General features: G+C 38.4%; 1 protein-coding gene across 10 annotated transcripts in view; it reads left to right on the top strand.

The window, feature by feature from the left end:
- TMEM108 (transmembrane protein 108) overlaps positions 1–16,735 on the top strand; it is a 387,164-nt gene that overhangs the window by 211,492 nt on the left and 158,937 nt on the right. For 4 of the 10 annotated variants that reach the window (XM_078071702.1, XM_078071694.1, XM_078071713.1 and 1 more), the window contains one exon: positions 8,599–8,680. In XM_078071702.1, the coding sequence (XP_077927828.1) occupies positions 8,641–8,680 (40 nt within the window). In that variant the 5' untranslated portion in view covers positions 8,599–8,640. Of the gene's footprint in view, positions 1–6,529; positions 6,672–8,594; positions 8,681–16,735 lie in introns of all 10 variants that reach the window. The other 6 variants (XM_078071700.1, XM_078071691.1, XM_078071710.1 and 3 more) reach the window with 3 other exon arrangements.

Genomic DNA, 16,735 nt, shown 5'->3' with positions numbered 1-16,735 from the left:
GTATGTATTCTTCACCTTACAGAAGCACCTTTCTGTCTCCTCAAATGAGATAAATGGCCTTAATACACTGTAATGCTAGAAGAAAGAAGCCTGTGTCATTCCAATAAGCCTCAAGCTCCTGGTCCTATTTTTACCCCATTGCTGACTTCAGTGGCCCTGGACAGCAGAACCCTCTCCCCCAGCACATGCAAATAAACTCCAGCTGGTCTTGAGGAACACTCAGGCAGTTACTTCTCAGTCCTCCAAGCAGAATCCACATTAATTGATTCCTTTTTGTAGGCTTTTCCTTAGTAGAAGGTGAACAGTTTTTGCCTTTTGGTTTGGAATTCAGCATCTCATGGATCTGACAGCCTCCAGTATTTTATTTTTCAGAGAAGAAAATATGAAGGGGGAGAGAGGAAAGGAGAAAGGAGCACTACTGAAGTGCTTTTTATCCTTCAGAGTTTACTGAGTGAGATCCTGGCTCCCAGGGTTGCTGGAGGACTAGCCTGGGTGGAGGGTAGATCTGCACTGCTTCCTCCATCAGTAGGATCCTCATATAGACATCATTCTCCTCCTCAGTTTGTAGAAAAGTGCTCATGCAGGTTCTGCACCAGGAAAGCCTTTATATTTTTTTTTAAAGATTTTATTTATTTGGGCGCCTGGGTGGCTCAGTTGGTTAAGCGACTGCCTTCGGCTCAGGTCATGATCCTGGAGTCCCGGGATCGAGTCCCGCATCGGGCTCCCTGCTCGGCAGGGAGTCTGCTTCTCCCTCTCCCATTCCCCCCTCTTGTGTTCTCTCTCTCTCTCACTCTCTCTCTCAAAAAAAAAAAAAAAATCTTTAAAAAAAAAAAATTAAAAAAAAAAAAAGATTTTATTTATTTGACACAGAGAGCACAAAGGGGAGCTAGGGGCAGGGAGAGGGAGAAGCAGGCTTCCCTGAGCAGAGAGCCCAACGTGGGGCTCGATCCCAGGACCCTGGGATCATGACCTGAGCTGAAGGCAGACGCTTAACCAACTGAACCATCCAGGCGCCCCCAGGAAAGCCTTTATTAATCAGAAATCACACTGTCGGGGTGCCTGGGTGGCTCAGTCGTTAAGCGTCTGCCTTCGGCTCGGGTCGTGGTCCCAGGGTCCTGGGATCGAGCCCCACATCGGGCTCCCTGCTCCGTGGGAAGCCTGCTTCTCCCTCTCCCACTCCCCCTGCTTGTGTTCCCTCTCTCGCTGTGTCTCTCTCTGTCAAATAAATAAATAAAATCTTTAAAAAAAAAAAAAAAAGAAATCACACTGTCCTATTTTTTTTTTTTTGGCTTATAGTCTTGCCCCATGTGAATTAATTGCTAGTATTTTAAAATAGGGAGAGACATCTAAATATATGGCTTCTCTTGAAAATTTAGGGGAAAAATTTTTGTGAAGATTTTCAGCTTAAGGGAAAAAAGACTTTTCCTGCTCACAATTGGCTGGAACCTAAAAATACCATTCCCTCATGCTTTCAAGTTCACCATAGTCACCACTATTTCCTATAAACTCCCAGGATTGAGGCAAAATGACAGACTGTAATCAGGCTCACACTGTTGATCATAGGTTCAGAGAAAAGTGAAATATTTCTTGCTCTAAACGAGAAAATTTGGAAGAAAGATTAGGAGGGCCACAAGTTTCAGGAAAATGATAACATCTCTTTATGGAAGTAAAGAGTATTCCTGTTTAATATGCAAATCATCTGTATCAAAAGAATTTGACTAAAAACATATTATAACCCAAACTTAGCCCTCTGGTCACATGCATCCATTTATGACATATGATGTAAGTGAGCCAAGAAACCTTCATATTTGCTTTCCTGAAGTAATCCAGTGGTCGTGATTCTCAGGCCCTGGGGTGACTTGCTGAATATCAGTTCCTTTCATTTTCCTAGTTTTCTCTATCTTCACAAGATCAAAAGCAGCATGTCTGTACCATTCGCTTGGGAAAAAGGGAGAGACACCATGCAATGTACTAGATACACAGGAGGTGCTTTACTTCATTTAATTCTCTCAGCAATCTTCTGATTTAGGAGTCAGCCTCATTTACAGATGAGGGAGCTGATGCTCAGAGAAGTTAAGTAACTTGATCAAGGGCACATGGCAAAGCTACTCAGTGATCTGATTTTTTCCCCTGCAGCATGGTGTGCCTGGCTCATGAAATGCATTCCCTGAATCACTACTTACCACATGACTTTAGCTTTTATTGTGGGTTGATAAGGAGCAGCCATGCCAAGAATATTCTGTTCATATTCTATAAAACTGCTATTGAGGATGCTAATGCTTATCAAAAATTGTCTAACGATCTTATCTTAGAAGTTAGTGTCAGAAAAGGGTAGTATTTTTTTTTAAGGGTAGTATTTCTGAACAGAATACAAACTGTGCCTCTATGCAGCCAGAAAAAAAAATAATGCTATCTTTTTTGCCTTTATTTTTAGGAACCTCTGAGAGAAATGTATTATCCAATTACATTTTATGGTAAAAAAATTTTTTAAAGATTTTATTTATTTCAGAGAAAGAGAAAGAGCACCAGCAGTGGGGAGAGGCAGAGGGAAAGGGACAAGCAGACTCCCTGCTGAGCAGGGAGCCCTCAGGTCTCGATCCCAGGACCCTGGGATCATCACCTGAGCTGAAGGCAGACACTTAACTGACTGAGCCACCCAGGCACCCCTATAGTAAAATTAATCCCCCCTTTCTCCACATAATTTTGGATCTCCCTTTCTGATATTATTAATGTGCGTTGATATGTTAATAATTCTGTTATACAACTTGCATCTGTTAGTAAGCCTCCTTAGATCCTTTGTAAGGAAGACAAAGGTATAAATTATGAATAACAACTTAAAGTCTAACTTACACCATAAAAGTAAATTCTAAATTAAATTTAGATAAGACACTGGATCTAACAAAAGGGACTATTTGGTTGATATTCCAAAGTCTTTGGTTCATATCTAGTTTAGGGAAAGCACAATTAAGAGATGGTTGGTGAGCTGTGGCCTAATGTGTCATTATCCTGCCTTCTGCTATTAGGTATTTGCTTTGAGCCCTTGTGTGCCAGGCACAGGGACAAGTGCTTTGCATGCATTGTCTAGTCTTTGCAGCAAGCATATTAAGTACTGTTCTTACCCATTTACAAACAAGAAATCCACTGATCAGAGGATTCTAGAAACTAGTTCAAGATCCTCACAGCTGATAGGCGTGATCTCGAGCAAAGACAGAATTTTTGGTATCTGTGTCCTTGCCTATAAAATGGAAATGTATGCTCCTTACCAAACTTTTTTGGAGGCCTGTGAGGTTAGTTGATATTGTCAACTCTCCTGTTCTTCTCTCCCCTCATTTTCCAAAGGCACCATAATGTGTGTTGGCCATCAGTTTAATCAGCTCTTCCTGGGTCCTAAAGCGTTGGGAGAGCCATTGTTCTGTTTTGTGCCAGCTCTATTATTCACCTGAATTGTTGGTCATCTTCATTCTTTGCCTCACAAAATATTTTAAAGCTCATCTCAAATTCAGTTGATTCTAGTGATTCATGGTAGTTATATTCTGTAAAGTTTTCACAAATACTGAACTAGTGAATACTAAGCTGTTGCTCTCAGGGGAAATAAAGGGTTAGGTTTCTATGAGCCTCAGGTCATATTTTTGTCAATTGATCCATAAATAACCTTAGGTTATATGTGTTTTTGTTTATAGAAACAGTGTTTCTAGATACCTTATGTAATATATACTATTAATTCATTAGTTTTTAACTTATAGCCAACAGCACCATAACTCATGCCTTTTTGCACTTAGCACTAGACAGTGCTTCAGCACAATGCTTGGGGACCATTTCAAACAAAGATAACAAGAAAAAAAGTACAAAAAATGCTAAAAACATGGTACTAAATAGCCTATGGAAAGGACACTTGTTCACAGTATGAGAGCTAAAACAAGAAGAGGGAGAAGATGGTGATGACAGAGCACTGCCTTGTTTGACCTCAACTGGGAACATGTGTGTTGAGCAATTCAAATTTTTCCCACTCTGAGCATGTATGCAAATGATTGCTAAGGCACTGTGAGAATTGATTTGGGGGTTACAAATAAATTTTAGGGATAGTAACTCTTTGCTTTTTATAAGCTGAACATTTTTTCTAGGTTTTCATTTGTATTTTTTTCATTTATTTGTATATTATTTGTATTTTCATTTGTATTATAGTTTTTACTTTGTAATTTTTTATGTAATAAAGTTTATATTTTCCTTATTGCTTCAAACTTTGATTTAGATTTAACAAAGCTTCTCTACTCCCAGTAGAAGAATTTACCCTTTATTGTAGTATTTGTATACTTTTTTTTTTTACCTTTAAAGGTCTGGTCCTTTGGAATTTATGCTGGTGTATCATATTTGGAATTAGTACAATTTTGTCTTTTCCTGTATACTCTGCTATTATCTCAAAAAGTTCATCTTTTTTGCCTATTGATTTAATATGCTGCCTTTACCATATAAATTTCCATATATAATTTGGTCTATTCATGTATTAATAGCAAATAGTTTTTGATTATGTAGAGGCTTTAGAGTGTGTTTGTATGTTGTTTTCCAGGATTTCCTGGCTAGTCCTTATTCTCTATGAACTTGTCATTTCAAGTTCACATAAGAGCTTTTCATTTGCCTCTTTATTACTTTTTCCCTGCTACATGGACATTTCTAATTGAAACATTTTAAGTGATCTATGAAAGAGAAAAATGTCCCTTCCTGAATCAGTGGACTAGATATAAGTGTTCCATTTAAGCCAAAGAGGGGAGAGGCAGGATTCTGTTAGGCTCACCTTCTTCAAGGAGTGGTTCAGGTTACTTGCACCTCTTTGTTTCCTCTGAACTAGTTATCAGTGAGGGCCCCATCTATGCCGCTGTATCTGCATGTTTGGGCAAATATTTTCATCATCATCCTTTCTTATTTTTCTTTTCTTCAACCTCTTGGCTGTAAACTGTACTTTCTTAGAATTTCATCCCAGAAATTCGTTGTCATCCTTGGAGGTCCTAAGTTATTCCCTGAGGGACCAGATATAATGAATGTTTCCTACTATCTGGTTAAAAAATGGCTTTAGATGGAATCTCATTGTGCCTCTCCATTGTGTCTATCCAAAGCAGAACAACTGACCCAAGAGACTCAGGTGAGAAACCATCATTAGAACTAAGTGAGTTTGGTTAGGTCACAAAATGAATATACAAAACTGAGTCATTTTCATATAGAGGTAATTCGAAGATATAATGGAAGCAGAAATTCCATCACAGTGGCAAGTATATATATATAAATGCCTAGGAATGAATCTGACTAGACTGTAGAACTCAAGTAAAGGAAAAGCAGTACAAAACTATAAAATCCATAAAAAAGATCTAAATAAAGATTAATTTTGAATAAATACAAGCCATATGGTGCTTGTAGTTGGGATAATCCTGTGTAAGCCAGATACACCAAGTGTCCTGGATTTATGAGCTCAGTTGTTTCTTTGATATGTAAATAAAATGGTTCTGTTGCATGTATTGTCAAAAATCTGACTTCTTCAGAAACCTCTAAGCATTTCTAGAGATGACTAAGGGGCTTACATTCGCCTTGATCAATATAAACAACTATTTCTCTGCTCTCCTGTTACTTAATCATTTATTTATTCATTCATATGTTTACTTGCTTTATAATTGAGCACTTACAATGTCCTCAGTCCTCCGTAGATGCCCACTAACCATTGCTTATGACTCCTGTGGCCCCTTCCTGTTCCTGGTCGCCCTTGTCTTAAGACGTAGTCTCTGTTCTGTCATTGCCCAGCTGAGCACCACTTATTAGACTATTTTGTATAAGACTTTTGCTGAGATTTTGAGGGTACTAGTGGTAGATAAGCATTGTGGGGGAGAATAGATGTAGTGTATAAGTAAAAACAACAGCATAAAACAAGCAATGAAAAATTTCATACATTTTAAAGTTTAAAGTTTATACATTCCTCCCTGGGGAATTTCTCATTTTATCTTTTATTCTTAGGTCCCACCTATTTCTGTCTTTTGGAATTGCTCTTTTTCCGTCTCTCAGCATGTCTTGTGTATCATCTCTTCAGCCTCTGATTTCTGGACTGCTAAACCCCTCTTTCCTAGCCTGTCAGAACTGAAATCTCCTCTGTTATTTTATAATGGAGAAAAATTTATGTCTTTCTCGACCTCTTCCTCATCCAGATCACACTTAGGGTGGTGGGTGGGGCTTTACATAGTCATTGAGCTATTGTGCATACACCCCAAAAAAGTGCTTCTCTCTCTCTAAATTCTTCTGATCTTCAGAGCTACAACTTTTAAAATATTATCTTTCTCCTCACCACACTTGGTTTTGAAGAGATCAAGTCTTTAAAGCAAGTAGAAGATAAGTACAACTATAATACCAATGATATTTTTTCTGGAATTTAATAAAATGATAAAGTTAATTTAAGGGAAAAACATTCAGAGAACAAGATAAATCTTAAAAAGAGTAATAATGGGGGGATTAACTTTACCAAGAGTTTAATTTAATCAAACTCTTTTTGTTATAGTGGAAGAATGAGCAAACAGATGTAAAATATAACACAAAGTCCAGAAACAAATCTAAAGGAAATCCAGAAATACCAAAAGAAAATACAGGCAACTATTTATGTAATCCTGGACTAAGGAAGGCCTCTCTAACCATGGCTGTGTGTGAGTCTGTTTGTTTGTGTTTCTAATTCTTACAAAAAGGGGAGGAAAGTATGATTTACAACACGGATGGTCCTAAGAAACATTATGCTAAGTAAAAGAGCCATATAGAAAAATTATACATTATATATTATTTATGTGAAATGTACAGAATGGGCAAATCTATGGTTGATCAGTGGTTGCCAGGGACTGGGAGGAGGGGAGAAGGGAAATGACTGCTAATAAACATAGCAGTTTTGGGGTTTTGTTTTTTTAGTTTGGTTTTTTGTTTTTTGGGGGTTTTTTGTTTCTGTTTTTGTTTTTTTTTAGAGTGATGAAAAATGTTCTGGAATTAGGTACTGATGATGGTTACACAACTTGAATAATACTAGTGACCACTGAATTGTATACTTCAAAGGCTGAATTTTATAATACATGAATTATATCTCAATAAAAACATTTGAAAGATAAATTAGTTTCACTTGAGGTATTATGAGAAAATGACCCAGCATGCCAGTAGAGAATCATTAAAGTGTTAAGGAAAAAGATATTCAGTGACATTTGTTAAAGATGGTGAGTCAGGCTCTATTCAGGACCATCAGGATAGGTATAGGGAACGATGCAATGGGATTTTACAGTGGGGGAGAGAGATTGAGCTCAACGCCAAATACAACTTGGGCAGGTGGCCATTTATAGCCAAGGATGGTGGGGGGGTGGTCAGTGGATAGAAAATTACTGAGAGGAAACATCAGGGGTAAAGGGTTCTGGCTAAACTAACCTAATAAGATTCTTGCTAAAGACAGGCCAGGGTAATTATCACCTGGGGATTGATGGAGGATAAGGAACCTGATCAGATATTGCGAGTAGAGGGTTCTGGTCAAAATGACTTAGCAGTTTGCTAATCTAGTTCTTGCTAAAACTAGGCTTTATGAGGAAGTTCATGGATGGACCTAGGAGAAGGTTCAGGAGCCTTACTAAAAGGTTCAGGAGCCTTACTAAGGAATCCTTGTCCAAAAAAAGGGAATCTTTGTCAAATGTGAACTAAAAATTTTAAAAAGACAAATGATTAATAAACTTATAAAATGCAAATTAAAACAATGAGATGAAATATTTGCTATTTATTGGCAAGGATGTAAAGAAATTATAAATTTCCATCATTGAGTAGGTTGTAGTCTAATGAGGTTACCTTAAGGAAATACTGTGTGCCATTTAAAATAAACACAAGAATATTTTTCCGCTAGGAAGAAAAATTAGAATGTACAATAGAGAGGGTGCCTAGCTGGCTCAGTCAGTAGAGCATATGACTTTTGATCTCAGGGTGGTGAGTTCAAGCCCCACATTGAGCATAGAGCCTACTTAAAAACAAACAAAAAATATAATAGATAAAATGAGATAGACCAATAGAAGTGCACATTGAAAGGCTGCAGAGAGAGGTAATTTTGTATTTTCTTATATATTATCTCTATTTCATTTAGCTATATTTTCCAAATATTCTATACTGGATTATGTTTTATAATGAGAAAATAATGGAAAAGTTATTTAACATAATATAACTTCAAGTGTGGTGAAGCTTTTTGGGTTGTTTTGTTTGGTTGAACACCATAACGGGAATAAGATTAGAAATCTTTTGTTTCTCCTGTTTAAAAACTAGAGATTCATGGGGAGGTTAATTGGAAGTCCTCAAAAGTTCCTAAGTCAGACACTCATTGTCTGATTGCCCATGAGTTTCCTTTAGTGATATGTATAGTTTCAGGTTTTAACCAATTGATCAATTAGTATTTATATAACATCTAATTAGACTGTGGTATATCCATTCCAAGGATTTTCCTCTTCAAAGTCAGGGATTTTAGGCTTTACAACCAGGATCATGTTGAGTGGAATTCTTTCTGATTGTTGAATTGAATTATGTTCGCCAGGTGTAACAATTTTCTTTTCCCAATTTCCTAGACAGAATCATGAATAAACTGGAGGACAAGCAGGACCAGATGATACCATGAAGAGAAGTTTACAGGCCCTCTATTGCCAACTGTTAAGTAAGTTGATATCGCATTTCTTTTAGAATATACCATTGTTATTATTTGTCCAGTGCCAGAAACTTAAACATTTTCTGGAGGAAGACCAGGGTTTGCTCAATAGAAAATTTTCCCTCTGCTTCGTCTAGGTACTTAAAGTATCAAGCATTAAGTCATCCTATTGTTTGGGCCTCAGTTGTAATGTAGACTGTTATAATAATTCTAAATTGGCATGTTAAGAATAGTTAATTCAAGGATGAGTGTCAAAAACATTATTGCTCTTGGTTTTGTGGCAGAATAAAGGGTTCCAGTATGAGCTTCTGTGGGTTCCTCATGGAGAAGGAATGGTAGACTGTGTTTTGTGGATATTGTCACATAGAACCCGTTACCATTTGGTGACTACACAGCCTTTGGCTTGGAATGTTTTGCTTAGTTATGTGTGTCCTTAAATAACAAGTGATAAAAATGTGATTTCTCTAGGTTTGATGGTAGAATGAAAAGTGTTTGATTATGATTTTATGCATGTTGCTCGTGTGTTTTGGAGGTTGTGCCACAGATCTCCAGGTGCCCCAGAGTGACTGTATAGCCTTTGGAATTGCAATTGTTACTGAGTGAATGTAAAAGCCAATACCAGTTGGTGGGTTTGATGTTCAGGTTGATCCACTTAGGACAATAGACACTGCCCACTCCAGATTAAACCAAAGCCATTGAGTTGGAAAAACCTGGAGTTCATTCTGCTTGTCTGGTTCTTGCTGAAGTATACAGAAGACCTATCTTTCCTAGACTGGATGGTTCCTTTTTAACTTTTTGCCAAGAAAATAACATAAGAGATTGAGATGCAAATCACCAGTTCCCCTTAGAATTTATCAGTTCAGGTTATGTTGCACCCCCAGTGCAAAGCACTTTACATATAGATGGCATTTTGGTTAGGTGTTTTAATTAACTTGTTTCTGCCACTGAATTCTAATCCCTGAAACACAGATCACATCACCCTGTTTTCAGCCTGGTGAAATATTGCCAACTTATATGGACTCTCTCATGTTCTTTCTCCATGCATCCTATAGAACTGTGGGTTTGTTGCCTTTTTTAGTCACCATACAGTACATCATTAGTTTTTGATGTAGTGTTCCATGATTCATTGTTTGTGTATAACACCCAGTGCTCCATGCAATATGTGCCCTCCTTAATAGCCATCACTGGGCTAACCCATCCCCCCACCCCCCTCCCCTCTGAAACCCTCAGTTTGTTTCCCGGAGTCCATAGTCTCTCATGGTTCATCTCCCGCTCTGGTTTCCCCCCCTTCATTTTCCCCTTCCTTTTCCTAATGTCCTCCTTGCTATTCCTTATGTTCCACAAATAAGTGAAACCGTATGATAATTGACTTTCTCTGCTTGACTTATTTCACTTAGCATAATCTCCTTCACCTCCATCCATGTTGATGCAAATGGTGGGTATTTATCCTTTCTTGATGGCTGAGTAATATTCCATTGTATATATGGACCACATCTTTATCCATTCATCTGCTGAAGGGCATCTCAGCTCCTTCCACAGTTTGGCTATTGTGGATGTTGCTGCTATGAACATTGGGGTGCATGTGGCCCTTCTTTTCGCTACATCTGTATCTGTTGCCTTTTTTTAAATGGTAAACTTGCTTGTTAGAAAAAAGATTTTATAGATTGAAGAAGCAATGTCATCACAGAATAATTAACTCTGCCTTGATGGGAGAGTGGACATTTGAAAGTTAAATAGGATTACACACACACACACACACACACACACACACCCCACCCCACCCCACCCCACCCCAGAAGGAGAAGCAGGCTTTGCAGGAGGAAGACACAGGAAATGAAAGAGAGCTTAGTAGATTTGGAAAGCAGCAAAATGTTGAGTTCACCTATGCTGATTGTATGCCCTGAAGTTTGTGTAATGTTATAAGGTCGTATATGATTTGAAAGGCTTCAGTTAAGTATTCCATGAGTCAGAGATCAAGTCTTATGCTAATGAGGCCCATCCTCCCAAGTGGAGCATGTGTGAAAACTGAAGGGGTTCTCCTCAAACATTAACTAGATATCTGCAGAAATCAACTTTGTCTTAACAGTTTAATTGTTTGCAGGCTTGCCTGGAAATGCAAGCAGCCCAGTGTAGGTAGATTCCAGCTAGTTAGGAGATAGGTGGTGGTGGCTCTTAATAAACAACCCTGGTTACAAGGTAGCTGGCTATGGGAGTCCAGATTTGTAGAGCTGGGAGGGTCAAGCACTGGGGCACTGGGTCAATCAGTCTGACTTCAGAAAATGTTTTTCACAATTTCATAGAGATGAGGGCTTGTTATGTATAGCATTTTTTTCTTAAGAGAATTGGATATTTGGTAAAACCCAAGCTAACTTAAATTCTGGCACACATAGGCACTCAAGAGCTGGTATATGTCATTCCTTAGCCAGTTATTATTAAGTTACAGTTGGATTAAAGCTGTCCACAAACAATGTGTTATTTTTTCAGTGTCTGAAACAGACTTGAGAACTACAGGGTCAATATAAACTTACTATGTTACCTTATGTAACTCAGAAAATTTATGTTTTTAATTTGGGGGGAAAACCTGATAGAGTGTTCTGGAGGCTGGACTAGGCTGGGGCCTACCCAACATCTTTTTTCCCTGAGGCCTTTTCACGTGACTAAGTAGGGCTTCTTCACAGCGTAGTGGCTTCAGGGTAGTCAGACTTATTACATGGCAGCTCACAGCTATGAGGCCAGGGCAAAACCTACAAGTCTTGTTATGAATTAGGCTGGGAAACCCAAGAGCAATACTTCAGTCACACTGTATTGGCCAAAGGAGTCATTAAGACCATCCCTTATTCAAGGGGAGAGGTATTGGACTCCAGCTCTCAAAGGGAAGAATAGTAGGAATTTATAGTCCTCTTTAGTCTACTACAGAATTTGTTAAAAAAAAAAAAAAATGAAAAAGCACTTACTAATGGACATGAGTGAGTTCATGAGTTGTCTTTATCATCAGAGAGTCTGCTCACTCTTGAGTGCCAACTGTGTTCACAGACATCTGCTTATCAGCTTACCTATATCATCTCATTCATTCCAGAGGCAAATGCTTCAAGATGAAGAAGTGTTAACGGATAAGTAAGTTAAGGACTGGCCCATGGTGACTAGGTAGTGAGTGATGGAGTTGAAATTCATACCCAGGTCTCTCTGACCTCTTTGTTCATGCCCATTTTTTCCGTCCTGCCTGGTGCCTCCACCACACACAGAAAAAATCAGTGTGCGGCACTTCTGCTGTCCCTGTGGCTAGTTATGAGTGGTTCTAACGCATGATCGATAAAGTTTTCATCCTATTAGTGATGTCAGGTGAAGCTTAAAAGGAAGGAAGGGAGGGAGGGAGGAAGGAAAGAAAGAAAGAAAGAGAGAGAGAAAGAAATCAAGAAATCCAGGCTCTCTTCTCTCTCTCTGGATTACTGCATCACAACCAGTAGTCACTGGGGCTATTTGTGTCTGATAGGGGGTAAGGGATGCAGTCTTTGGCAGGCAGGGAAATTGAGGTTTTATTTTACTTTTATAACAATTGACTGTGTCTAATTTGTTTTATTTCTTGGGCTCCATTCCACAGTATAGTACTGAGTGTTTCATCCTGCCAGTTTTAGCCCTTTGGGAAAGTTTAACATATTTTATATGATACTTTGGAACAAATGAAAACGAGGATGAGGGTGGTGATGAGAACCTTCACGGTTCTGTAAAAAAAACAAATACTGCATTCATTTTTCTTTTTTTACACCATAAAGTAGGTATGAAGCTAGTGCAAAGAATACCTGGGTTTCTGAGCTGCAGACCTGGGTTCAAATCCTAGCCCTACCACTGAGTAGGTGGCTTACATTAGATAAATTACTTTACCTCCATGCACCTCATATGTAAAATGGGATATGACCACCCACTACATAAGATAGTGTTGAGTGAGATAACACAGCACATAGAAGTTTTCTTATTGGGCCTTCTGTCTAGAAGAGAGGGGTACAACCTAACCAGGAGCTCTACTGTAACATTTACATAGGTCTTTCTGGTTCACAAAACATTTTCACAGAATTTGATCCTCGGAATACCTCAGAATATCAAAGCAAGTGGGACATTAATTATCATTAATCCCATTCTACAGAGGAAGGAGTTGACATGATCAAGACTGCTTTTCCCAAGCTGTATCACAGTTTTGTAATTAAAAGAAATAATAATGGAAGGTAAGAAGCATCATCACAAACCTTTAAGAACATGACACTGCGGGGAGGCACTGAGTCCTGAGTTAGCAGATTTGATCTCTTCCTAGGTGCTATGGACTGTGCTACTTTATTGTTAAGAAGACTAAAATAATTATTATGAGCTTATGAAAGTAAGTTTTTATATATCAGTATCTATTCAAACCAAAGTTGTTTGGATACTTAGAGTGAAGGAGTGATTATTTAGCTAGTTAAGTGTTGTTTATGCTCAGGCATTTATATTTCTTAAATCATGCTCTGTATTATTATTAATGCATCTTGCTTGCTGTTGCATGCTCTGCATATACTGGACTAACTGAAGTTGGCTCATGTATTCTGTCTTCATGGTTTGTTTCTCCTGATAAGTGAGAGGAAATTTTTCCCTGAGATTGAGGAGGGAGAGTTGATATAAATAATAAATTCAGGTCAGTGTAGGTCCAAACAAGTATTGACTCCAGAAACTTAGGCTCTTCTAGATGTTAGAAACATATTGCATTATGAATGCATATGAAATGAATCTTCGTCTCCTCCACACCATTGAAGGTGTCTTCCCTTGCCTTTTACACTGCTTGTTCATAACCTCCACAGACAGTAACAGTGTGGCAGCCATGATTAAGGGCTTGGATTCTGGATTAAGACTGCTTGGCTTGAGATCCTGGTTTACCACAAATTCTTTTCCAGATGATTTTCACCCCTTCCCTTACAAAACATAGCAGTTGAGTGTGCCTTCACTGCCAATAGCTGTTGGATTGTCTGTCCACCACCCCTTGCAAATCTCACTCTTGAGGCTACTAAAGACTTTGCTCTTGAGGAAATAAGAACATGTCCTATTTAGTAACTAAGAGCAGTTTATCAGCCTGCATTTCTCTCATGCTACCACCAGAGGCTATAATAATGGTAATGACATATTTGGTGTTCAGTCAGCGTTATGGAAATGGAGGAATCCATTTCATCAAAACTGCAGCACAGTATTTTAGGCTGGATTATTCTGATTGGCTTTCATCAGTGTTTCTCAAACCTGACTTTACATTAGAATCACCTAGAAAGCTTTTAACAAATCCCCTTTCCCAAACCCTACCCTACATCACTTAAATCAGAATCTTTAGGGGGCGAGTGGGGAGTGTGGTGACTGGGCATTAGACAATTCTAATACACAACCAGGGTTGAGAATCACTGGCTTAGAGCAATGGTTTTAAACTTAGTCATGCAACAGCATCACCTGAAGACTTGTTTAAACAGAGATTGCTGGGCCCCACCCCCAGAGTTTCCGATTCAGTGGATGTGGGGTAGGGACAGTAATTTGCATTTCTAAATTTCCAGTGATGCCAAAACTTTGGTCCTGGGACCACACTTTGAAAATCACCGTCTTAGACTTACGAAAGGCTATCTTGGAGCAGAAAGAAGCTTTCAGCTTCCCTGTTATCACTTGAGCTGCATAGTGGTGAAATAGATCTTGGAACAAAACCAGGGTGAGTTAGGAAGGAAGAGCAAGAGAGATGTCAGGGAGGGAACAAGCAGAATCACAGTGTTGTAAAATTAGAAAGTGTTAGAATTTGAAGTTTTGTGTTACTCTTCAGGATACACTGGAAGTTAGTTTTTACTCTGTTTTAGCAATAACAAGGGCACAAAGAATGGACTAGCTAGAATTAGAAATAAAACAAAGGAAAAACACAAGAGTGGCCCTTGGCTCTATTTACTACAGTGAGTCCATTTTAGAACTTGATTTTATAAGACTGTTTCTTCCCCACTTCATGCTGGATAATTCTTTTGCAAATCAAGAATTTGAGGCTGGATTTTTTTTTTCATTATGAAAAAATTTGCAAATGTTCCCTAGGGAGAACTGGTTTCTTTGGTTCTGAAGGAAACGTCATTCACACAGAAAAACTGAAGAAGTGACATTTTCAAATGTGACATTAACCCAGGAAGTTAGGCATACTGGGTCCTTATAGGTGTCATGCTGATTTAATGTCTTTTTTATTTTAAGTTGTGATTTTTAAATTTCTATAAGTCAACAAACTCTCTTATGCAGATTAAACATACCTTAATAAAACCTTCTCACTGGAAGCAATTCCAGTGAAGACTGAGGAATAAAATATTTTAAAGAAACAATTTTATGACTTTTGAGTACTTTATTTTTATTTTTTTTCCAAGTACTTTCTATTACATGGCTGGCAGGAATGTAGATGAGGGAAGTCATGCTCACACTTAAAACAACTCTTGCTTTATGCAAATTTAAATGTTAACTCTTCATGAGTAAATTCAGCTTTCTATATGGAAACAGTTTCGCTAAAACATATGGTGGGAGAGAGCATAAGATTTGGATTTAAAGGATATACTTTGAGCTCTCAGTTCTCTTACTAATTATGGGACTTTGCATAGAGTACTTAACCTTCCAGAGCCACTTCACTTTCCTTAACTGTAATACACAGATGATGAGTATAATAATATCTACCTTGATGATTATTGTGAGAGCTAAATGAGAAAGGTATAAAAACATTTCATAAATTGCAAAATTTCTAAACGTGGGTTCCCATGTTAGTACTGTCTTTAAATAACTTGTTTCTTTTGTTGTTATATTGTACCATTGTTTAGCAAATCCTGTTTAAAATTTTTAAAAAAGAAATGTGAAAGACAGTCTAGCATGTCCTCACCCGGATTCCAGCTCAGTGGAATTTTCGTTAATGCACATAGCCTCATTAGTGGGGGCTGTTTTAACAGAGGATTTTCTAGCTTATCAGGATCTGGCAAAATTCTGGAAAATTGTTCTGAATAAGAGAAGTTTGAGCAGAATTTTTTAAATGAAGAAAAGGGATTTTTTTTTTTTTAGCAAGTTTATGTTTGCTTTGTAGCAAATCTAATCTGAAAGTTTTCTGAAACGTGTAACCATTGCCTTTACAAATGTGATGGACACTAGAGACTCTCAGGCTAGAATCCAAGAAGCTCCCAAAACCTAAGACACATTGCCCTTGCAGTGCTGTCTTTCATATCTCCCCCTCCTGTTCACCCCTTCCCCTTCCTCTTCTTTGGGTTGTTTCCATCACCAGACAGACTCTCTTCTCTTTGTTCTTCTCCCTCAGAAGTTTTTGAGCCTTTCTTCTCAAGAGGATAAATCCTTTATCTGTTGCAGGCGTCCTAACAGCTCCTCACAAAGTAAGTTCCTTGCCTTTGCTCTGACTGTAGCACAGTAGCATTCAGGGCACCCTGTGAGCTGTGGCCAGTCTCACTATTCTTTTACTTCCTGAGCATCTTCATCAGTTTTCCCATCTATGAAACTGTGACTGCCATAACAAGTTACCACAAACTTGGTGGCTTAAAACAACAGATTTTTTTTTCTCTCAGAGTTCTGGAGGCCAGAAGTTAGAGATCAAGGTGTGAGCAGAGCCATAATTCCTTCAGAGGTTCCAAGGGAGAACACTTCCTTGACGCTTCCATTCTGGTGGCTCCAAGATGTTCTTGGGTTTGTGACTGTGTCACTGCAAACTCTGCTTCTGTCTTCTCATGGCCTTCCCCTCTTCCTTGTGTCTCTTAAAAGGACACTTGTCATTGGATTCAGGGCCCACCTGGATAATCCAGCATGATCTCTTCTCAAGATCCTTGACTTAATTATATCTGCAAATGACCCTTTTTTTCCAAATAAGGTCCTATTCACAGGTTTCAGGGCTAAGATATAGGCATAAATTCTGAGAGACCATCATTCAACAGACTGTACCGTAATAATTGCTATACTTCATAGAGTTGTTAATTTAAGTATATGGAGCACTTAACAAATTGCCCAGTTCAAAACAGGTACTCAGTAGGTGGTGGTTGTGGGTCCAGGAGCAAGTAAGGTATG

The sequence above is a fragment of the Halichoerus grypus genome, chromosome 1 (assembly GCF_964656455.1).
Source record: "Halichoerus grypus chromosome 1, mHalGry1.hap1.1, whole genome shotgun sequence".
NCBI lineage: Eukaryota > Metazoa > Chordata > Mammalia > Carnivora > Phocidae > Halichoerus > Halichoerus grypus.
This window is presented reverse-complemented; position numbering and strand designations above follow the sequence as displayed.